The sequence below is a fragment of the Bos indicus genome, chromosome 7 (genome assembly GCF_029378745.1).
Source record: "Bos indicus isolate NIAB-ARS_2022 breed Sahiwal x Tharparkar chromosome 7, NIAB-ARS_B.indTharparkar_mat_pri_1.0, whole genome shotgun sequence".
In the NCBI taxonomy this organism is placed as follows: domain Eukaryota; kingdom Metazoa; phylum Chordata; class Mammalia; order Artiodactyla; family Bovidae; genus Bos; species Bos indicus.
Window position 1 is genome coordinate 60,312,084 of NC_091766.1, and position 23,603 is coordinate 60,335,686.

A 23,603-nucleotide genomic window follows, 5' to 3' on the forward strand; every position below is an offset into this window, starting at 1 on the left:
GGGTGGAGGGTGGGGGTGGAGAGTGCGGAACCATGGCTGAAAGGTTCTGGGGACATCCATGTGGAATGAGGCATGGCCGCCGGGTGGAGGTGGGGGAACCTTTCCGCACGGAGTCTTGCTGAGCACAAGCCTGCCTTTACCCGCATGCCCACCATTCCAGCCCAAGCCCCTGCCTCAGCCCCGTTTGAATCCATCCACCCCGTTTCCCCTCTTCTTTCCTGGAACCGGATGGGATGAGGTTGGAGGCTCACCTTTAGAAGAGGAAGTCCACGGGGAGGAGTGGGAAAAGCCTCAGAAGCTGCTAAGCACCTCTCTTCTGGGACCGACTGACCAACTGCTGTCTCCTGTTCTCCTGTCTTTCTCTCTCCTTTTCACTGTCCCTCCCTGGTCTGTCTGGCAGCTGGAGAAAGTAACATCTACCGGAAACCCCCGATCTACAAGCGGCATGGTATGGTCAGGGGCGGAGAGGGCTCGGCAAGGGGAGGGGCAGTTAATAACCTGTGCAGGTGGCTCGGCAGGGCCACTGAGAGGGACGCTGACAAGGATCCAACTCAGTCTGTGTTGGCTGCTCACTCATGGTGGCCTCAGGTGGGGTTTGGTGTCATTTCAAAAGGGCAAGGAAGGCCTGTATCCCCCCTGTCCTTCCCACCATCTCACCTCCCCTCACCCCTATCCTTCCCTGCTGGCTGGTGTCCTAAGGTCCATGGTCAGAGTAACCCTTGTCAAATGCAGGGGCCCTGGGAGAGTGACACTCCCAGGCATCTGTCCTCAAACTTGGAGGTCCATTAGAATCCCGTGGGATGCATACAGGTTCCTGGGCCCCACCCCGGACTTAATCCAAGTTGTGTATTTGTAACAGTTTCTCCAGGTGATTCTAATGTCCAGCCCAGCTTGGGAACCACTGCTCTAAGCTGTTCTCTGTCACCATGGCCTGGGAGTACATGCCTGAAGGCCTGGAGACGGGGTGTGGATGAGAAGGGGCTGAGGGTGCCTTCATTCATTCATCCATTTAGTGTTTCTTACAGAATGGCCTGTGGACCACCTGCACCCGAAATTTATTTACCAATCAGATACCCCGACCCCTCCCCTGCCCTAGACTTCCTTAATTAGAAATACTAACCGTGTAGCCTACACGACTCTGCACTGTAACCCGCTTCATTCATGACTCCTACCTGTGCTCAGAGTGGGAACCACTGTTGAGAGGGAACCACTGTTGAGACATGTTCATTCTGATCCAGTTCCGGTCTCACTCGCTGTGTGGTCTGAGCAAGGCTCTCCCCCTCAGGTGTTCAGATTCCCAACTGTGAAATGAGAGGCTTGACCTCAGTGTTTTCCAGCTCTAACACCCATGTCCCAGACCCTGGCCTGGATGTGGCTTCCCTCCCCTGGGCTGGAGCCCAGTGAAAAGGGACTGTGTGTCCAAGACACTCTTCCTAGGACATCAGCCTCCCTGAAGCTCTCTCTCCGGGTCCTTTGCAGGTGATTTGTCGACAGCAACCAAGAGCAAAACAAGTGAAGACATCAGCCAGGCCTCTAAGTACAGTCCAGCCTACTCGCCAGACCCGTACTATGCGACAGAGTCTGAGTACTGGACCTACCACGGGTCCCCCAAAGGTACCACCCCCCTCCACAAGGGAGCCAGGACCAGAGCCCTGTCACCTACGCCAGGGACACAGAGGGCTAGGACAGACAGTCGCCATTCCTTCACACAATAATGCATTTACTCAGCAAACACGTACTGAGGGCAGTCATAGGCCTTCAGGAGACACTAGAAAGCAAACGAGAGCAGGTCCTGGCCTTGTAGACAAGACATAGGCCCCAACTGGAGAGGGTGGTGAGGTACAGCAGGTAGAGAGCTGATGGCAGGGGAGTGTCATGCAGCCTGGAAGACGACAGAAGCTTCTTAAATGCAGAGCCTCGGCTGCCACAGGAAGGGTGAGGAGCAGGTAAGCCTACAGGATGTAGAAACACAGCTGCAAAGACACAGGATCAGAGGATGGGCTCTACTGGAGCAAAGGAAAGCCTGTCAGCTTAACCTTGAGCTCAGAGAGGGAAGGGCGGGGGTGGGGGTGAGAGACCAGATACCACAGGGCCTTAAAGATTTTGATCTTTATCCAAAATAGTAGGAAGTTGTTAAAAAGTGGTGGCGTGATCAGATTTATGTTTCTAAGAGACCACTTTGGCTGTAGGTGGAAAATGGTTTGGAGAATGGAAAAGAGAGGATTGTGGGCAATGGAAGGCTCTCATAGGCACCTGGCGGGGGGTCTTCATGGTCCTCAAGGTGCCAGCCCACCAGAGGGTGTTTCTTTCAAGTATGGGGAGGAGCTGTCATTAAGTGCCACTTTGCTTCAGCATGTACCTTTAGTAACGAATGTCCATTTGAGCAGTTTCATGGGAGCTCAGAGGTGACCCTGCCCTACCCTCAAAGAATTCTCCATTTGGAAAAGAGTTAGACACCAGCACAGATGTAACCCAGAGAGGAGGAGTGGGCAGTGTCCACAGGAGACAGTGTTCGGAGGGGAATCTTAGATGAGACTCTTTCAATCACAAAAAAAGGAGAAACAGTATTTTTAAAAAATCTCCAAATGGCTTGAGGTGAAACAAGGATTTCCTGGGTCAGGTGACTGGAAGTTTCTGGGGTACAGCTGGATCTAGAGGTGGGTGGGAACCACCAGGACCCGAGCAGTCCTCAGGGCTGGGTGGCTCCAGCCTTAGGCTGACTGTCCTCATGCCAGGATGAGCTCTGGCAGGTCCAGGCTGACCCCCTGCCCTTGGCAGAGAGAACACCTTTCCTGCCAGTGTTAGCAAGAGTCCTCACATCGTGGTTTATTAACTCTGTCTGGGCTGTTAGCTTTGCCGGCGCTTCCCAGCCTAAGAACGGGAAGGGACACTGGGCGTCTCAGTACCGGGAGGCCCACGGTGAAGGCAAAGTGCACTTGTGAGGGGTCGCCCATCTAGAAAGTGGCAGCGCCAAGCAGAAACCCCCTGTGAAGGCTGTGCTGCCCCCGACGCCCTCTCCCCAGGGCAGGGGCTGATCCTAGCTGTCTTTTCCGGCAGTGCCCCGAGCCAGAAGATTCTCATCTGGAGGAGAGGAGGACGACTTTGACCGCAGTATGCACAAGGTAAGCAGGCCACACAACTGAATGAGATGCTGCCATGGTATGTCGCTGAGGGTTTTTTCATTTGTGAGGGACAGAAACCAAATTCAAACTATGATAGAAAAAAAGAAATGCAAAACTTGGCATAACAGAAAAGTCGGCTGGTAGGATTAGCTGTAGGTTATTCCTGCCATCAGGTGGTCAGTGGGTACCAGTGACTTGTATATCGCTGGTGGGAATGGAAAGTGGTGCAGTGGCTGAGGGAGTCTGTGGCCCTCACAAAGTTCCAGGAATTACAACAGGAACTGTCGACGGAAAACACACACACCACCTGAAAGGTACGAATTATGTTTTATTCAGCAGATATACTGAGGACCTAAGCCCAGGATTCAGCCTCTCAGATAGCTCTGAGATAGTATTCCAAAGAGGTAAGGGAAGAGCCAGGATATATAGTTTTTTTCAAAAAAAAAATCAGGAAGTTGAACATCAAAAGATTGCTGCTGACTAAAGAAAAAACAGACATTTCCAGGTAATGAAGTTAGCCCTTTTCTATGTATGGGAAGATGCAAGGGACTGGGCTCACTGAAATCATTCCTTAATTTGCATCTTAACTGTCTAAGGTCAGTATCCTGTTTTTGTCCATCCTGAACCCCCTCAGGGTATACCACTGAGACAAGCCACAGAGGTTGGTGGCAGCAACATCCTTTGTTTATTGATATGGCAGGTGACATCCTTTGCTCACAGTGCTTCCTCTTGGTAATAAATTTGACCAATTTGGGAGGTACTGCATGACCGATTTTGTCCCTTGGTGCCAGGAAGGTGCATTCCTAGATCAGGCAAAGATTCTGTTGACAGGCCACTGAATGTGCTGATTTTCCTTGGATTGGGTCCTGCTGATAATCTAAAAGTCTCTGGGTCATGTGTCTTACTAGTCTGTTATGATCCAGGAAATGTTTTCCCTTGTTCCTTCTTCCCATATCTAGAGTTGCACAATTACAATTATTGTATGTACAGTTATGTACATGATCAACTGCCTTGAGATAACATTAAATTTGTTGGAGGCTTGATTACCCATTGGTAATGTAAGAGATAACAATCTTATAAAACAGAATATAAGCAATACAGCTGGTAACATTAATAAACTGATTGTGCACCAGAGAGAGGCACAAAGTATAAATAATTTGAAAACAACAAGAAAGAACAAACTAAAAGAGTAATTAGTATAACTAGTTGTAATCTGGTCAAAACAAGTCATCAAGTCCACGGGGAATCCAGCTGGAAAAGCCAAATTCTGGAAAGATCAGGTAGAGAAACAAAGGTAAATGTTTCATCTTTGTTTACAAAGGTATACTTTATCAACTTGCTGTAGGTCATAGTGTAAGAGGAAAGTTTTTCTGGAAAACATAAATTAAAAATCAGTAAATATCAGAAAAAGTCATAAAATTATCAATCATATTTATCAATCATTCAGTCCCATGTAATTAATTCCTATTAATCTCGATGAAGTTGTTAGGTTTTCCATTCGTTTTTAAATTTCTTACCCAGTTCAGGAGTATGATCTAAAAGTTATCAGAAACTTATGCTTATCAAATGTCATTTTTAATGAATCTTTTTTAAGATTTTCATTTTATAGAAGTGTCAGAGTAAAACAGTGATTGTCTATAAACAACAAGACTTAAACTGGCAAGGTTAAAGATCTGACTTATTATAACTGACAAGATACTTGGATATTTCTGTGATATAGAACATTTTAAGATAACTAGAATTATGGCTTATAGCTTTATAGTAGGACATATCAGATTTTCAGGAATTCCATATAAATTTTGGAATATCTATATTAATGATATTTAGCCATACAATTTAACCTTGACAGTCCCCAACCTTTGGCACCAGGGAATGTTCTATGGAAGATAATTTTTCCATGGACCAGGGGGATGGTTTCAGGATGATTCAAGGACATTACATTTATTATGCACTTTATTTCTAATCTGGCCACCACTGATCTGACAGAAGGTACCAGTCCATGGCCCAGAGGCTGGAGACCCCTGATTTATTAATAACATACCAAATAAATAGCAATTTCTGAGATGCCTCAGAATTTCTTTGAAGCATCCCAGAGTTAGCTAGGGATCAAATAATTTCAGTTAGAATTTGTTCTTTGGGAAATTTGTCAAAAATATCACAAAGGTTTCACAAAGGTTTCAAAACACTTGGCCAAACAGGATCATAGATCACTGTGAAACAATACTTACTTAACCAAAGTGACAATTTCAAAAACAAATACAGGTAACTGCATATTACTATTAGAGGTAGGCTGGTACAAGACTGGATTTGGTTCCTCTCTCTGTTAAGAGAACAAAGTTTTCTTGGAATACTGCTTTTGACAGGTTGTGTGAGATTCTTTTTCTATAAGTGATTTGTATTTGTTTTTGAAATGTTTTGTCTTTTTGACCTACTGTATAGCATGGGGAACTCAATATTCTATAATAACCTTTATGGAAAAAGAATCTGAAAAATGGATATATGTATAAATTGAATCATTTATCGATACATCTGAAACTAACACAGCATGGTAAATCACCTATACTCCAGTATGAAAGAAAAATTTTTAAATTAATAGGAAAAACTCTAAAGTTTTAAGTTACCAAAAATCTGCAGAAACTATTTTAAATCAATATACCCAAATCATCAGTTCAGTTCACTCGCTCAGTCGTGTCCTACTCTTTGCAACCCCATGGCCTATAGCACGCCAGGCTTCCTGTCCATCACCGACTCCCAGAGCTTACTCAAACTCATGTCTATCGAGTTGGTGATGCCATCCAACCATCTCATCCTCTGTCTTCCCCATCGCCTCCTGCCTTCAATCTTTCCCAGCATCAGGGTCTTTTCCAAGGAGTCAGTTCTTTGCATCAGGTGGCCAAAATATTGGAGTTTCAGCATCAGCCTTTCCAATGATTTCCTTTAGGATGGACTGGTTGGATCTCCTTGCAGTCCAAGGAACTCTCAAGAGTCTTCTCCAATAACACAGTTCAAAAGCAGTTAAAAACCCAAATCATAATTATTCCTAAAGGGTTCACCTGAAAACTTTAATCTCATATACCTTTATTTTTATAACTTGCAAAAATATCATCATACTAATTTTTTTTTGCTGACAAATGCTGCAACAGAAATAACATGAACTTACTGACCTTCAGTAAAGCTTGGTACAAAAGTAAGAAATGTCTGTCTTATTAAACCAGCAAGCTTAAGTTAGCTTTAATACCAGGTATTAATTTAATATTGAATATTTCCTAAATGAACGTGAAATTCATTCTGGCCAGTTGCATTTTGTTTAGAAGTATTTAATTTGTAACCACTTACTTTTAAGCTAATTAAATAGTTCTTTTATAAATTTAATTTTGACAGTATTTTCTGGAGGTAGAGACACCTCATGTAATGTATATGTATATTTACATTAGCTTCACCTTAAAAACTTAGTTATGAATCAGGTATTACAATATAAACTTACTAGTTTATAAATAACAGTTGGAATAAGTTAAATTTGCTTGCTCAGATTACTATGGCCTTGCTCTTTGTGAAAAAGACTAAATATCATTTAGACAGCAGACCATTTTTGAGAATTAAAAGCAACTGTCTTTGTCCTGCAAGTTTCTAGAAATCAGAAATGTGAATACAGCCCACACTGATGACACATACACAAAATGCCTAAGAAAATCAGGTAGAATACTTACATCTCAAAGACACGGGGACAGAAATGCAAGTTCTCCCTAGAAGGGCTTTTGTTTCTTTAAGGTCAGAATTCCGTAAAGATGTTTTATCAAGATGGCTTTCTCTAATTTAACTGTGTACTCAATAGAAGAGGCCCTCCCCACCCCCACCCCCTGCCTTAGTCATTTTCAGGACAAGAGTTCCTTCAGTTCCTAATGAAGTAAGTACTTGTAAATATTAAGTTTTGTACATGCAGAAATCTGGCTGGGGTCTTAGAGGCTGGCAACCTGTCGATCCTTATTCTTTTTGTTTTGAAAGCTGTATTCCCCATTCCAAGGTCAGTTTGTCCAAATAAAGTCACTAATGATGACTGGTGTGAGCTTAACCCCTCTAGATTTTAGCCTGGAGTCCTTTTAGCCCTGTGTTTTGGTTTCTCCCTTCAGTAGCCTGAGACCACTGAGGGTGCTTGGAGTATGGAGTGGTCGGCTCTTTTGCATGTCCATGGAAAGCAAGTTTTTAATTAAAAAGCGTGAGTTACCCTATAGGTACAGCTGCACGGTGTGAGGACTTGGCTCTGTCACTCCCACAAGTTTCTCAGTTTCCTCAGAAAGCCATTGCCGGCCAGGAGGTGATGTTCCTTCTGAGCTGAAAGCTCTCATGAAATATCTTCACTTTTATTACTAAGCATCCAATTCAAGGAAAAACAACAAGCCAGTCTATATAATTACTGCGTCCAACCTTACTCAGGGTCTTACAACTGAGCCAAGTCTCCTCAGTATTTCAACTGAGGATAACCCGCTCAGTGTCTAAACTGGGCAAAAAGTCTTCACAGTGTCTTCAGACAGAGGATAACCCAGGTACCTCTTCTTGAAACTAAGTTTCAAGGATAACCTACCTCTCTTCCAGTGAGGAGTTTAACACCACTGAATAAAACTTAGGATCACCAGCCAATAATAGGAGAGTGAAGTGGAAGTCAGTCATGTCCAACTCTTTGGGACCCCACGGACTATACACTTCATGGAATTCTCCAGGGCATCTTCCCAACCCAGGGATCGAACCCAGGTCTCCCGCATTGCAGGTGGATTCTTTACCAGCTGAGCCACAAGGGAAGCCCAATAACAGGAGAGATTCACCCAAATTCATCTGGACTCTGAGGAGGCAGACAGGCCCAAGAATCCTCTGCTGGTACCTAGGCTCTGGAGCCTTTAGAGTTCAGGCAGAGGAGAAAAGTCTGCTCTGGGTCCCTCTGTGGCTGCCAAAACTGTTGACAAAAAATATATATATATGCAACTGAAAAGTTGAGAATTATGTTTTATTCAGCAGACACTAAGGACCTAAGCTCTCAGATATCTCTGAGGCACAGTTCTGAAAAGGTAAGGGAGGAACCAGGAGATAAAGGAGTTTCTGTAAAACAAGACAAAAAATAGTCAAACATCAAAAGATTATAATTAAGGAAAAAACAAACATCTCAAGTTAATGAATTTAGCCCTTTTCTATGTATGGGAAGATGCAAGAGTCTGGGCTCATTGAAATGATTCATTTGTTATGTACCTTAACTATCTAGGGCCAGCATCCGGTTTTACTCCCTTCTGAATCCCCTCAGGGTGCACGGGGCGGGGGGCGGGGGGGGGGGGGGGGGGGGGGGGGGGTTGCGGGGGGTGGCGGCTGTAGAGGTTGGTTTGATGGTTGCAACATCCTTTGTTATTGATATGGCAGGAGATGTTCTTGGTTCACAGACCCATCAATTCCATTCCTAGGTAGATACCCAGAAGAATTGAAAACTGGTACTCAATAACATACACGCAGGTCATGGCAGAACCACTCACAATAACCAAGAGGTGGAAGCAGCCCAAAAGTTCATCAACTCACGAATGAATAAACAAAATGTGGCATATCCATATGACAGAGTATCAGCTAAAAAAAGAATGAGGTGCTGATACATGGTACAGTGTATATGAACCCTGCAAACACTACGCTTAGTGAAAGAAGCCGGACACAAAAGCCCACATACGGGTACAATTCCACTTATATGGAATATCCAGAAGAGCTAAATCCACAGAGACAGAACAGAGACTGGTGATTATCAAGGCCTAGAAGGAAAGGGGGGGAAAGAGAGTGATCATTTAATGAGTAGAGGGTCTTCTTTTGGGGTAAAATGATAAAAATGATGTGAAAATAGGTGGAGGTTGTGGCTACACAGTATCAGGAATGTACTAAATGACACTCACTGTATTGTGTGGTCTCTTTAAAATGGTTAATTTTATGTTTGTGACTTTCACCGCCGCCCCCCCACCAAAAAAAATGTCTTTTTTAAAAATGGGTGCCAGCAACTCCAAGAGTCCCAGGAAGGCTCTCCCTGGCCTAGCTAGCGCCATCTGTCCATCGCTGAACCAATCACTGTGGACAGTGATTGTCCGCAATGCTGTTGTTGGCCAGGTCTTACTTCTGTGCCCACCACCAGGGCCCCACTCTGACCAATGAAGTCCCCCAAAAGAAAACATGGATGCTACGAAGGTAGAGGGACACTGGGAAGGCAAAAAACGTGAGAGGTTCACTCTATAGAGTCTGGTCCCTCAGCCCTTCCCAAGCCTGTTTCAGCTCAGTGTTCTTTGTTTCCTTCTAACTTCATCTTCCTCCTCTCCCACCCCCAGCTCCAGAGCGGAATTGGCAGACTGATTCTGAAGGAAGAGATGAAGGCCAGGTCCAGTTCCTATGCAGACCCCTGGACCCCGCCCCGGAGCTCCACTAGCAGCCGGGAGGCCCTGCACACAGCTGGCTACGATGTGTCCCTAAATGGCTGTAAGCACTGCCCCGGAGCCTGCTGGGGGCGGCAGGGGCGGGGGGCACTTTCTTCCCCATCAGTTCTTCCCTAAGTGAATCTAACCTCCTACACAGCCGCACCAGGGTCTAGAATACAGGCTAAAGACCATGCTCTGACCTGAGGAGGCACTTCTGCCTCTTTGGGTCAATCTGAAGCTGTGACTTCCAGTCAGGTGCCATGTAAAGAAAGAAAAAGCTCTTCTAATAGTCTGAAGATAAACGGGGCTGACTCTTGAGGTAGTTGAGCCTTCCATCACTGGAAGTGTACAATCAGAGGCTTGGTTCAAGCATTTTGCCCTGCGAGTCTCTCAGTGTAAGCTCCTCCCTATTCCTGGACCCACACATAACTCTACCTGCCTCATCTCTTACTTACCCCTGTGGGATTCAGTCCTGCCAGGAAATCCTGTCTCAGGTCAATACCTGATGGATAAACAAAGGTACCAATTACAATCCAGTGTGCTGGGCATTTGCAGATACACTATAGCCTTGGTCCTCACAAAGACCCAGAATGTAGAGGGATTATTACCACCCAGTTCATAGAGGAGAGAGCCCTTGCCCAAAGTCAGACCCAACACAGAGTGACTCAGGCCATAAGCTTTTTCCCCTCTTGGCTGTATGCACTGCACCTTGACTCCAGGTGAGGTCAAAGATGACAGTGGTAGTGATGCTGATAAAGCCAGTGTTATGGAGGGTTTGTATCTGTCAGACACTGTACTGATATTTACTGTATTGTGCCCTATATCTTTCACAAGAACCCTATAAAGGAGACACTGTCCTTCCCTGTCTTACAGATAAGCATGATTTACTAATCTGAAGCTGGGTATCTATTAATGGCAGAGCCGGGATGAACTGATGAGCTGTTTTCCTGTTTGACCACTGAGGGGCACTGTTTTCAACCCCTGGCTCTGGGCTCTACATTTTTCTATCAGAGCTGGTCAAAATTTAGCTCCATCAATGGCATCTGTGCGGCAGCTATCACAGAGCACCTGCGCTGGGCTGCATGCTGGCCTGAGGAGGGGGGACCTGCTGCAGATGCAGCAGTTAGAAACTGACCGGTGGGAAGAGGCACTGAAGACACCCTCCAACCTGCCGGCCAGGGTGGCCCAGGAATGAGAGCTGTTTCTGTCTGTCAACATGAGCACTGATCTCCAACTTCTCTCTCTTGCAGCCCCTCGGTCCCACTACCTGGCTGACAGTGGTACGTCCTGCCCACCCTACCTTCAGACCATCATGTTGTGTGAGGGCCAGAGCCGAGTCAGCTGCAGGGCCCCCTGAGCTGTGATGAGTATACAGCATGGATGTTCCAGCACAGTCCTCATCTGACATAGTTTGTCAGATGGTGGGCCTTAATCTTTGGTTCTGGAACCAGGGCAGCCGTGCCCAATGGCTCCCAGAGAGAAAGAAAGAGCATACACATCTTCCACCATGTGGGAGCCTGCCCGTCTGAGTTCTGAGCTCGACTCCAATCCCAGGGCCTATGTTCAGAGCCACCCTGTAGCCAGGACACATGGGTCCATCATAGGAGTGTAAATGCGAGCATTTAAGGCCAAAAGACTGTGAGTGGGTACTTCGGGGGGGCCTTGAATTCTGCCAGGATGAGGCACCCCTGAGATGGTCAGCTGTAAGCCTGGAGAGCAGTGGAAGGAGCTGGCGGCCCCTGTCCATGCCCCTTCCCATGGAAGTGGGAGTAACACTGGCCATTTGCCCAGATGACCTCGGGGAGAGGGAACCCTGGCTTGGGGCTTCTGGTAATTGTCTCGGCTCCTTTTCAGATCCCCTCATCTCTAAATCTGCCTCCCTGCCTGCCTACAGAAGAAACGGGCTGCACAGGGTAAGTAAGAGAGGATGCACTGGGGACATTCTCCCGAAGCGGTTCACAGCTCCTGCACCCGCTCGTGGGTGATGACAAACGGGTGAAACCTAGACAGAGGCTTTGGGGCTAGAGGTGCACTGACAAAAGAGCCCCCGTGGGAGGGCTGGGAGCCCCTAGTATTTATGGCACAATTACTCCATGCTGAGCACTCACTCATTGTAACCCTGCAAGGTACTTACTATTTTTAATAACCTATTTTGTGGATGAAGAAACGGAGGTTCAGACAGGTGCAGTGACCTGCTTGAGCTCTCATTCCCAGTAAGTGCTGAGCCAGGATTCGAGCTGACCTCACAGCCTGACCTGACTGACTCACCTGCTGTGGCCTGGAGCCTTCCGAACTCTTAGATATCCTACAGCGTAAAACCTTCATGGAAGCTGAGTTTGTTTAAGGACTGAAAGGGAATGAAAATGGCTTGTTGGCAAAAGGAGAGGCTCTGTGACTGGACAAGGGATGGGGGGAGGGAAGGGACATTAAGGCAGACATTCATTACTGTCTGGCCCTGAACAGGGCCAGCACTGTTCCGGATGCTGGGGGTCCTACGGTGAACATATTTGCTGCTCCTGTGGAGCTCACATTCTAGCTGGAGAGACAGATGACCTGTAAGTGCATGTGTGACTTGAAGTCAGCAGTCACGTGTATTTGGAGAAGGTCAGAGAGGGGTGAATTTAAACAAAGGCCTGAGTGCAGGGAGGGACGACCTCACCTGTCCAAGATGAGGAAGAACCACCCAAATAGAGGCAAGCACCGTGTCAGAGTCCCTCGGTGGAGAGGACACGAGGCGGGGATGGAGTGAGCGTGGAGATGAAGCCAGACAGGTGTCATTAGGGCCCAGCGCTGGTAAAGACTCAGAAGGTTTCCCGTGGGTGTGCTGCACCATCCAACTCAGATTTGTAATGGGCTCCCCCTTGTGTAGAGAAGAGACTGCAAAGGGACAGAAGTGGGAGACTTAACTGTATGAGAGACAATTTTAGGGTTAAGCACACAAAAGGGATCAGAGCTCCATGGTAGAGAGATGGCTGGTGTTAATACCATCCCCTCTCCCAAGCAGGGGACAGACAGACCCTGTCCTCAACACGCCCAGAGCCTGGACATTTGTTCATGAACAGATGTTTATACTGAAAGCCATTTATGTATGCCAGGCATTGCTCTGGGTGCTTGGAATACCAGTGACCAAATCAAACAAAAACCCCTGCCCCTTGGAGCTTATATTCTTGTAGAGAGAAACAGAAAGCAAGTAGGACTACGTGGTATGCAAATCACCTTATACACACTGTGTAGACAGAGTCGGACACGGCTGAAGCGACTTAGCAGCAGCAGCAGAGGGTAGTAAGTGCTATGGGAAAAAAGGGGGAAGTTGAGCAGGACAAGAAGGGTGGCGAGTTGGGGAAGGGGCGACTTATAATTTTAGATAGAGTTGTCAGGGTAGATCTCATAGAAAAAATGATACTTGAGTAATGAAAGAAAGTGTATGCTGCAGTTCACCAGCATATGACTATTTACGGAGTGCCTACTATGTGCCAGGCCTACGCACTAGGCACACGGCAGCAAATTAAATCATCCCAACTTGAGACTGAAGCTTCTGAGACAGCGCTGAGTCCCACCAGCTCCAGTCCACTTTCTGGAGACGGGTGAGGACTTGAGTGAGGCAGAGGTGAGCCCACCTCAGGCCAGCCCTGCTTCTGTCTCCCCTGCAGACACCCAGCGCAGACCTATTCCACTACGACAGCATGAACGCCGTCAACTGGGGCATGCGAGGTGAGTGTGGGCCTCTCCTGGGACTTCACAGGGACCTCGTTACAATGCGCTGCTCACAACTGCCCACTTGACAAACGATTATGGCCCCACCCTGGGCTCTATCTAAACCCCGAGTTCCCTTTCATTTCCCATTCCCTCCCTTTTCCCCTGCTCCTCCCTCATCCTCTCAGGTCCCTGGCCTTGGGTGATCTCCAGCCCATTTGTCCCATCTGGATTCCCAGAGCCATCACAGAGTGCTTGCTTTTCTCCCAGTACTGCTGAGCTGGAGTTGCCTGCCAGTCCCCAGGTGGAGGGAAACACTCAAAGCCAGACACATTGTTCCCAGAAAAAATTCCATGAACCTCACACTGTGATGCTCTTCCACCGGCCTCATCCGGCTCCAGTAAGCAGGCTCAGGCAGGTCCACATCAAACCCTGGAGGAATCCCCCTGGAAGATGAAGGACTTCACCCATTTGCTTCATGGCCCCCAGGCTCTTCTTATTTCTATTCTAAATATCTCTAAAAACCTGTCCCTGGATCAGCCCAACCCCTTTCTCCACTGTATTCAAACCAGCCTTGATTTAGGATGAATTCAATAAGGATAGGGTCTCTATAACAGAAGCCAGTGCATATATATGGAATTTAGAAAGATGGTAACAATAACCCTGTATACGAGACAGCCAAAGAGACACTGATGTATACAACAGTCTTTTGGACTCTGTGGGAGAGGGAGAGGGTGGGATGATTTGGGAGAATGGCATTAAAATACGTATAATATCATATATGGAACGAGTCGCCAGTCCAGGTTCGATGCACGATACTGGATGCTTGGGGCTGGTGCACTGGGACGACCCAGAGGGATGGTATGGGGAGGGAGGAGGGAGGAGGGTTCAGGATGGGGAACACATGTATACCTGTGGTGGATTCATTTCGATATTTGGCAAAACTAATACAATATTGTAAAGTTTAAAAATAAAATTAAATTTAAAAAGAAAGAAAAGTGAAAGGGAAAAAAAAAAAAAAGAAGCCAGTGTAGGGATGCAAAGCAAAGACTGATGGTTTCTACTTTTTGTGTGTCTCTTTTCTCTCTGCAGAGTACAAGGTAAAGACACATAGACCCTGGGGGTCTCTGGGACCCTGCAAGTTGCCACACTGGGGACGAGCGGGAAGATGACAGCACTGTCTATGCAGGGAAGGGAACATCGACAAAAAACCCCAAGGGTCCTCTCAGGACTAGCATTTCCGGTCCCTGCTTGGGCACTTTCCCTGAATCCTGCCCTACATCTCTTGCCTCCTGAAACCAGACAGTTCCCCCAGGCCTCGGAGACGTTTCTGGAGGCTTGCCAATCACAAATATGAGACATTCACATGCAGGAGCCCTTCTGCTCACACACCACGCTCATCCCTGGCAGTATCCAAGGACTGTGGGGCCTTGCCTTTGGGAGACGGCGCCTTGAGGCTGCCAGGAAACCCCAAAGAGGACGCACCAGTGCTTCCTCCAGACTTGATAATCGCTGGCCCTTCCTGGATAGAAGAGGGATCGCAGCCACCACCCTCACCCAGCCTGCAAACACCCCCTCCTCTCTCCTCAGATCTACCCTTACGAACTGCTGCTGGTGACCACAAGAGGGAGAAACCGACTGCCCAAGGATGTGGACCGGACGCGTTTAGAGGTAGGTACAGAAAACTGAGCAGGAGCCTCTGGGTTTGAAGTGATTGCAGAATTTGACCGGTCTAACCCAGCTCGGGAGGGACAGACAGAATGAATGACATAGGGGTCACACAGCTGGTTGAAAAAACAGACACTCCTACCTGGTTTCCTTAGCCCAGGCTGTTCCTTGCTGTTCTGTGCAGCCTCTTGATTCAGTTAGCATCTGTAGTGCACAGCTATAGCGTGTCTCCAAACTGGGCTGATACTTTTGCAGATGTAAGAGGAGAGCTGAATTTGGTTCCTGCCTTTCAAGGGCCTGCAGCCTGTGTGCTAAGAAAAAACAGCACTGGCGTTACATAGGACGGTATAGAAAACCAGTGTCTGCAGTGGGAAAGGACGGGGACAGTTCTCTGCAGAGGGTAAACATATACGCAAGTCTCGAGCAGGACTCCCTAGGTTCCAACTCTGATGCTGCCATCCCTGGGTGGACAGTTTGGCCACGTGACAAACTGGCCCATCTCCAAACCTCGGTTGTCTCCTCTATAAGACGGGGTGATTGTCATGCTTCCCTCAGGTTGCCAAGTGACATACATGAGACAGTACACAGGAGCCCTTGACATGGAATCCAGCAGTGTACTGAGTAGAAAGCTCTCCAGAGTTTCTGTGCTGTTACTCAGAGAAGACGACAAGGCTGGCTGTGCTGACACAGGCCTCCAGGGAGAGGGAGGAACTGGATGGACTTGGGGTGGGCGGGTCCAGATGGACAAGGAGGGAGGAGCAACAGCAAGCGATACAGAACAGACGAGGCCTGAACATGGCCTTGGGCTCTGGAGCCGTCCAGTCTACTGGGCGTGGAGTTCCAGTTCCTGCTTACACCGACTCCAGAAGCATCCCCTGCCCTTTCCCTCCCTGCCTCTCCCTGGAACACCCTTTCCATCTCAGCAGCCCCTTCACTTCTCAGGGCTCCATTCTAGTGACGCCTGTGCCCCAAAGCCTCCCCAAAGCTTTCCTCAGGGTGTGTCACTGACCTTCTCTTCCTCCTCCAGCCCTGTGTCCAGAGCACAGACCCAATACCTTTCTCCTTTGCATCAGCTCATCAAGCCATCCATCTCCTCTGTCTGACACGCTGTCATCTACCACAGGGCCTGGACTAGGAGAAGGGTCAGGAGATGTCTGTGGAATTGAATGCAGGCTTGTAAGAGAGGAGGCTCAGCACTTCTTGGGACACCCTTGACCTGACAGCTAAGGAATCTGCCCAGAGTAGAGCGTTGAAGCCGTAGGACGGGGGTGTGGGCAGCCAGGATGCTCTGTGAGTCCTTCCAGCTCTAGCAGGCTGGGTTAGCAGGAACAGAAGCCAGTGATTCTCCCCACGTAAGTGTCTGCCAGTGCTGACAGGGACAGCTCCCTCGGCAGCTCAGAGGAGCCAGCATTTAGGGATGAAAATGTTCACAAGCCTGGTTCATCCTGGATGACCAAATGCTCTGCTCCTAGACACCCAGGAAAACACAACCTTCTCTAAGAATCACTTGAGGAGCTTTTTAAAAATACTAGTACAGGGTCCCACCCAAGTCCAATTAAATTGCAATCTGGGGAAGGAGCTCAGGCATCAGTGTTCTTCACAGGTTCCCAGGGATGTCTGATACGTAGCCTGAGCTGAGACTCCTGGGCTAGAAACCCTGCAGCAGCAGTTCAGGGTGGGCATTGAAGAAGGAGACCCCCCTGTCCTCAGGGAGCTCAGAGTATAGATACTTATTCACACAATAAGTATTTTTTCAAACCTATTATATATACCAGATACTGCTCTAGGTCCTTGCAGTGTTATCAGTGAACAAAACAAGGACCCCTGCCCCCTTGGAGCTGGTGTTCTCATGTGAGGAGACATACAGTAAATGATACAATAATAAGGAAACAGTAGTGTGTTGGGAGGTAACGGGGCTGAGGGCAAGGAGTAAGAGGAGAGCAGCGTGAGGGGGATTGGGAGCTGGAGGGGTGAGTTGCAGGCTTAAATAGGGAGGTCTGAGTAGAGCTCATTGAAAACATGACATCTGAGCAAACACTTGAAGTACAAACCATGCCTATATAGAAAGGAAGCACATTCTGGGCCAGGGAAACAGCCATCACCAAGGCCCTGATGCAGGAGTGAACCTGGTGCATTGGAGGACAGCAGGAGGTGAGTGTGGCTGGGGCCACGTGAGCCCAGGAGGAGGAGGAGGAGGAGATGAAATCAAAGGAAACGGAGACCAGGCCACACCTTGTGACAGACACGTGAAGAGATCCCTGCACCAGTAATTCACTGTGCCAAGAGCATGCCCCTCATCATCTGTCATCCTCACAGGACCCATGAGGGCAGGTACTGGCATGCTGCCACTCTCACGAGAGGACACTGAGGCTCAGTGATGTTGGAAGTACCCTGTCCAAGGTCACACACTCATATCTGCCTGGCTCTAAAGCCCGGGCACATAATCTTCATCCATTAAAGTCTGTGATGGATGTCAAGTGGACAGGCTGCCATTAAATGCTCTGAGAACTCAGGAGAAAGGAGACTCCATGTGGCCCTCAACAGAGAGAAGAAAGCCTCAGATTCCTCATTGTGTCCTACAGTGGCTACTTGAGTAGTTTAGGCTTAATTCCTTTATACTGTGTTAAAGATTTTTTAACACAGTGGCGAAAGCCAGCTAGAGAATCGATAGTAACCATCACTCTCCAACAACAGAAAAAACAGATTAGACTAAATTACAGTTCCCCTCAGGCTTTACTATGGAAGGGGCAGAGAATGTTCTCATATCCACATATTTTCAGCACTTCAGTGAGAGTAAAACAGATCTGGGCGAGTCAATAGCAGAACAAAAGAAGGACACTGTCTAGACAGGTGGGGTCTGAAGGAGTCTAACAGCCAAATGTGACATGTGGGTGCTGTCTGAATCCGTATTCAAACAAACCAGCTCTAAAAAGATACTTTTGAGACCATTAGGGGAATTTTATTGTGGACAAGTATTAGGTAATTCTGTGGAATTGTCATTTTTTCTTGCCCATGCTGTTGTGGTTATGTAAGAAAGCAAATACCCAGTATGCTTTGAGATGCCAACTGCTGTATGTAGGAGTGAAGTGGCAGTATCTAGAGTTAAGAGACTTAATGAGAGGAAAGAGAAAATGTGGTAGATTCTGATGGTCATTGAATCTGGGTGAGGGGCATGGGTGTGCACTATGCTATTTTCTCTCTTGTGTATTTTCAAAATTGACCAAGAGGGTGGTGGGCATACACTGCATTTGGCATCAGGAGCCCTAGACTCAGTTCTGCTACCTGCCTAGTGATCTCCCCTCCCTCCTGGGCAAGTCATTTTAATTCTCTGACTTTTGCTTTTCTCACTTTCCAATTGGGTAGAAATAATTCCTGGTTTTCAAAGTGGTCAGAAGAATTAAAAGAGAAAAGAGTGAATGTACATATGAGCATGATAAAAATGCAATAGAGTACCCAAAAATCAACTCAGATATATAACCAGTGATATCTAACAAAAGTATGATATATAACCAACAATATCTAACAAAAGTATCAAAGTTACCTTTACCTAAAGAAAGTTTTGGAAATGTGGCAAAAACATTCATTCACAGTGCCAACAAGCCAGAGAATTGGCTAAGTGTTATGTGGCTGTACACATAATTCTCATTCAATTTCCTTCAATACCTGATGAGCTAATATAACTGGTAACAAGAGCAAGTGAATGCAGTAAGCTTTCAGGCAGGACATAGGCCATCTAATTCTCTCTTTAAACAAAATCATAAATTTTATTTAAAAAATAAAATTTCAGACCTCCAGAAGAGTTTCAAGAATAGCAAAATGAGGATCCATTTATCCTTCACCAACTGTTTACATTTTGCCACATTTTAAGTGCCATATATTTCTAACTCAAAGCTTAGAAATCAAAGTTGTATCAACTTTCAACTCTGCTCAGAAGGGACAGGAGAAAGGACAGGCAGAAAGGGGTTAAAAAACCCACTAAGACATGAAGAACAATGTTTCATTATGTGGCATACTTGTTTTCATATAACAAAGAGTATGGTATGGAGAAATCGAGAGAGAAATTTTTTTTTTCATTGACTGACCTAAGGAAAAACCTTCCAGATTTTTTTGGTAAACTTATTACTAAGAGGAAATACACCCTAAAATCTTGGACATGCCTCCTTTTCTGTCCAAAGTAGACAGCAGTAACATTACTCCATACACACTCCTGGACACAATGCATGGAGCAGGGATGCAGAAAGGGGAGGCCAACCGAGAGGCACTCAGGTGAAGCGGAAGTCCCGCCTGAGTCTTGGGTAGAGAAAGCCTCTCCAGCCAGATCAACTACAGGGGTCCCTCCCAGGAAACACTCACTCACACAGCCATCCACTCGACATACTCATCACACACCCTCCGTGGGTCAGGCACTGTACCAGGCACAGCAGAACCAGAGGAAACGTACAGGAACCACTCCTGCATCTACCTGCCTCTCACGTCCTCAAGTTGTTCCCTCTCTGTCTCCTCCCCTCTTCTTCCAGCGCCACCTGTCCCAGGAAGAGTTCTACCAGGTCTTTGGCATGACCATCTCCGAGTTTGACCGGCTGGCCCTCTGGAAGAGGAATGAACTCAAGAAGCAAGCCCGGCTGTTCTAGGCAGAGGCTCTATAAATATATATGCATTTATATAAAGATATATGTAAAATCTCTATACTGAAGCTCGGTATAATCCTCTTGTGTAATGGGACACACTGCCTGCCATGAGACTTGCTTTTCTGTATCGTCAGGCAAGCCCACATCATCAAGATATTTTTATGCTCCTTACTTTCTCTTTTTTAAGTGCAATGGGGTTTGGGAAGGAATTTGTGGGGACTCCCATCCTTTTACTGGGGAGCCTTTTTATACTGAAACATCTGTCCTGACTTGAGTCCCCCAGGGTCCAACTCTCTTTCCTGAAAGAGGTGCCTGAAGGAGTCTCTCTTCTCTCTGCTTCTCGGCTCTTCCCCCAACCTCCAGGGACGATGCTGACCGGGCAGTTTTCACACTTCACTGGCCCCAGAGGGGCCCTTCTCAAGGGGGATCCACAGCGTTCTCCCCGAGTCACTGAACACCTTTGAGAGCCCTGAAGAATTTTCTTATCCCCCCCATTAGGACCTCAGTGCTGTCTGGGGCTGATGCAGCTAGAAATGTGGGTTTCACGTCTATTCGTTACAGAAATAAACAGAAATGGATAGGGCCTTGGCCTCTCCTCGCCTCTTCAATCCTCCTCCTATCCTTGATCCTCACCTCTCTCTAGTCCAAATCTATGACTCATGGTAGGAAAAGAAAAAGCACTTCCCTTTTCTGCATCATTGCTTCCCATGGCCCCGTGCCTGGCCCCTACGTGAAGAACCAGAGGGAGAAAGTGGGAGCCAGGAGCAGGAGACAGAGCGGGATGCCCGTTAGTGCCAGGGCTGCAGGACCCCTGGGACCCTCCCTCATTGCTCCCAGAACCTCCGGACCTTCCCCCTTAGGAGGAGAGGCCCATTTTCGCAGCCTGTATTTTTCAGCCTTACTACAATCTATGTGCCTGACAACTCGCCACAGGGCTAATGTTCCCACCACGGCTCCAACCGAACAACTAGACAGACAACCTCTAACACACACCTCCAAAGGTAATCCAGACCACGTCCTAAAGAAAGCTTCCTGGCCTATGCTGTCTGGTCTCTGGGTTGGCAGAGCAACCCAACCATACCCCCACCAGTCCTTGGCTCCCACTGCAAAGTTGGCCATGCTTCATGGGGGAAACTTTTGAAGAATGACTGCTTATGAGATTCCAAAATGGAGCACTGGCCAACGTCGCTCACGGTCATCCTGATTTCCCCAGTGGCTGCCTTTCCTGCCTCCTTGCCTTCTGGAACAGGGATGAAAGCTTAACCATCTCTCCTCCCCTCCCCAAGTCTGTAACCATGAGTTGGTGATGGTAAGATCTGTTCCTTCCTGGAGATGGCTTGAGTCAGACCACGAAGGAAGGATGAAGAAGTGGAAATGACAGTTATGACTCTCAAGAGGTTATGTGTTGTGGCAAATGTAGGACTGACTTCAGCAAACCCTCACTGAGCACCTGCTGATGCTGAGCACCTGCTGTATACTGAGCACTTACTGTGGGAGGGCAATGGGAATACTAGAATGATCAACCTGGGGCCCAATCTCAGGGGCATGCCTACTAAAAATGGGTGTCATAAGGCATGTACTCAAACATGATGGATGTGAGGCAGAAAGTGATAGGAGACAGCATGAGAAAGTGTATGTGATGTTACTAAGAAAGCAGATGCAGCTGGGGCAGACCAAGGACAGCTTTCTGCAAGAGACTGCATCTAAGCGAAGTTGAGGAAGGTGAAGGAGACCGAAGGGAGGAGACTGTAACCTGAAAGGGTGAAAGGATGAAGGGCCAGAAGGGAGGTCTAATATACTCTCATTTAGAACGTCCACCCTTTCTGCATCTTCTCTTTTTGGCCAATGTCTCAACTGCCCTGACCCTTTTAGAAAAGACCCCAGCCAGACACAATCATTGAAACTGCCTCATTATTGCTGGTTGAGAACTTGGAGAGATTGAAGGGCTTTTGTTATTGTTGTTGAATATCTTTGTTTCCCATAAATGCACATAATTTCAACCCAGACTTGTGTCCTTCTGTTGTTTCTCATGTGAGTGGAAATGAGTGACATGGGGAGAGGCTGAACCATGCACATTTTTCAAAATAAAACTATCAGAGAGAAGCCCTCTCTTGGTCTCAGTTTCTCCTTTGATAAGAAAGTCTGACCAGGTAAGCATTACCCAAACTGTTTCCTGCAGAATGCAGGGTCCTAGAGGATGGAAGAGGTTGTTGCAATAATGAATAGGGTTCTATGATAAAAAAAATAATGGTAGTAAGACCCAGGTGAGCTGACGATTTCCAAAAGGTAGTAAACCTAGAGATGGGGAAGCACAGTATCAGAGTTCTCATCCTCAGTAAGCCAGAAACCACCCACCTCTACACCTGACTTCATCTGAATCAGTGTTGCAGTTACTGACAAACACAAGAGGAGATCAAGAGTAGAACATGAAGTTCACTTCCCTACACATATGCATCAAAAATACATCTAAATGTTGAACAGTTCTCAAAGGAGACTGAATGAAAACTGGCAGAAGAGCTCTTATACAACCAAAGCTGCAAGAAAGATCTCCATACAACCAGGTAGGACAAAAAAGAAAAATAAGGCATCAGGAAGGGGCCAGCACCCCTGGGGGGTACTTATGAAAGAGGAAAGGTTCTCTCACCCTGGAAACCACCTTTGCCAGCTGGGAAGTCTACCAGAACAGACAGGGAGCTGAAGGGGCCTGGTCTCTGCTTGCAAGGAGTGTGTGTCTGCTGGTTTGCTAGCAGTCAGGGAAAGAGGGACCAGCACTTGATGGCCACCATGACCTCACACTGTCAACCCAAAATGCCATCTGGGCAGGGCTGCTAGTATGCACAGCAGCTAGGTGCTGAAGCCTGGCTTTGAGCAGATGGCTCCTGGGAGAGGACTCAGTCCAGCTGTGCAGAGATTACCTGGAGTGTGGTCTGGGCCTCCACTGTCAGTGCCTGCCACAGGGGCACAGTCCACCATAAGACCCCCACTGTCAGCATGCTTACAGAGGAAAGCAGCTCCAGTGGTGGTAGACTTTGTGAGCCCGGGCACGACAGTGGTGAGGCTGATGTCAGAGCCAACTATCAGGGCTGCCATTTCGAGGAGTGGGCCCGAGAGCAAGTCCAGCATCACCTGCGCTGTGCTGGTGCGCACTAGATGGCATGACCACAGTCACACCACCCCCCAGTAGACCCTGGAGAGGAGAACGCAGCTGTTCCTTTTCCAGTGGGAGCACTCCAGTCCTGCCTACCTCACACCACAGCTTGGAGTCATATCTGGGGTAGACAAGCCCTGGGAGAGTCCTATCACCGAGACAGCCCAAGTGCTAAACGGCAGCACAACCACTTCAATTCCTGCAGCCACAATGCCCTGGCCCCCAGTACCTGCCTAACACTAGGTCTCAGAAAACCACAATGGAGAAAGGAACATGGCCTTGGGCTGCTCCTAGGCAAAACCAAGGACACCTGCACAGGTGGTGCGGAGATTCTCTGTGACAGCATGGGCCTCACTTGCTTCAGCACTCAAATCCTTTGGGAAAGAGCATGCACTTAAGGGCAGGCAGCCTTACTGAACCCAATCATCAGAGCTTCTACTTCAACAACAGGAGAGCAGACTCCAGCCCCGACAGGGCTGTGACTGCCACAGAACTAAGCAGAGGTCTCCCCACACTCTCCAGTGCACACACTAGTTACCACAACACCAATCACACCCACTATCAAAGGAATAATTTCCACTCCGAAAAAGACATGGCTGGCATTCGTACCAAAAATAATGGACTCACACAGTCCACACAGGGACACTTCCACCTTAAAACAGTCCTTTAAGACCACAGTAGATAACTGTTTTTCCTAAATTCACAAACATAAATTTAAGTAAAGTGAAAAAGAAGAGGAAATATTCCCAATTAAAAGAGCAAGAGACAGACCCACCAAGAAAAAAGGAGAAGACTCAAATCAATAAAATTAGAAATGAAAAAGAAGTTACAACAAAGAAATACAAAGGATCATAAGAGACTACTATGAGCAACTACATGCCAATAAAATGGACAACTTGGAAGAAGAAATGGACAAATTCTT

The 23,603-nt window shown here is 47.3% G+C and overlaps 1 protein-coding gene and 1 long non-coding RNA gene across 7 annotated transcripts in view; one reads left to right on the top strand and one right to left on the bottom strand.

The window, feature by feature from the left end:
• ABLIM3 (actin binding LIM protein family member 3) overlaps positions 1–21,636 on the top strand; it is a 136,959-nt gene extending 115,323 nt beyond the window's left edge. For 3 of the 4 annotated variants that reach the window (XR_011567742.1, XR_011567743.1, XR_011567744.1), the window contains 9 exons: positions 401–448; positions 1,480–1,614; positions 3,058–3,122; positions 9,458–9,605; positions 10,795–10,824; positions 11,399–11,457; positions 13,195–13,255; positions 14,330–14,908; positions 19,423–21,636. Coding sequence is in view for 1 of the 4 variants with exons in the window: in XM_070793826.1 (XP_070649927.1) it covers positions 401–448; positions 1,480–1,614; positions 3,058–3,122; positions 9,458–9,605; positions 10,795–10,824; positions 11,399–11,457; positions 13,195–13,255; positions 14,330–14,337; positions 14,828–14,908; positions 19,423–19,536 (749 nt within the window). In the remaining 3 variants the exon portion in view is untranslated. The remainder of the gene's footprint in view (positions 1–400; positions 449–1,479; positions 1,615–3,057; positions 3,123–9,457; positions 9,606–10,794; positions 10,825–11,398; positions 11,458–13,194; positions 13,256–14,329; positions 14,909–19,422) is intronic. The other variant, XM_070793826.1, reaches the window with a different exon arrangement.
• LOC109562181 (uncharacterized) overlaps positions 6,984–23,603 on the bottom strand; it is a 115,552-nt gene continuing 98,932 nt past the window's right edge. For 2 of the 3 annotated variants that reach the window (XR_011567746.1, XR_011567745.1), the window contains exons 10-14: positions 15,961–16,059; positions 15,048–15,216; positions 12,204–12,421; positions 11,813–11,891; positions 8,979–10,046 (exon numbers count right to left, since the gene is read on the bottom strand). This is a non-coding gene — a long non-coding RNA (uncharacterized lncRNA). Of the gene's footprint in view, positions 8,211–8,978; positions 10,047–11,812; positions 11,892–12,203; positions 12,422–15,047; positions 15,217–15,960; positions 16,060–23,603 lie in introns of those variants that run through there. The other variant, XR_011567747.1, reaches the window with a different exon arrangement.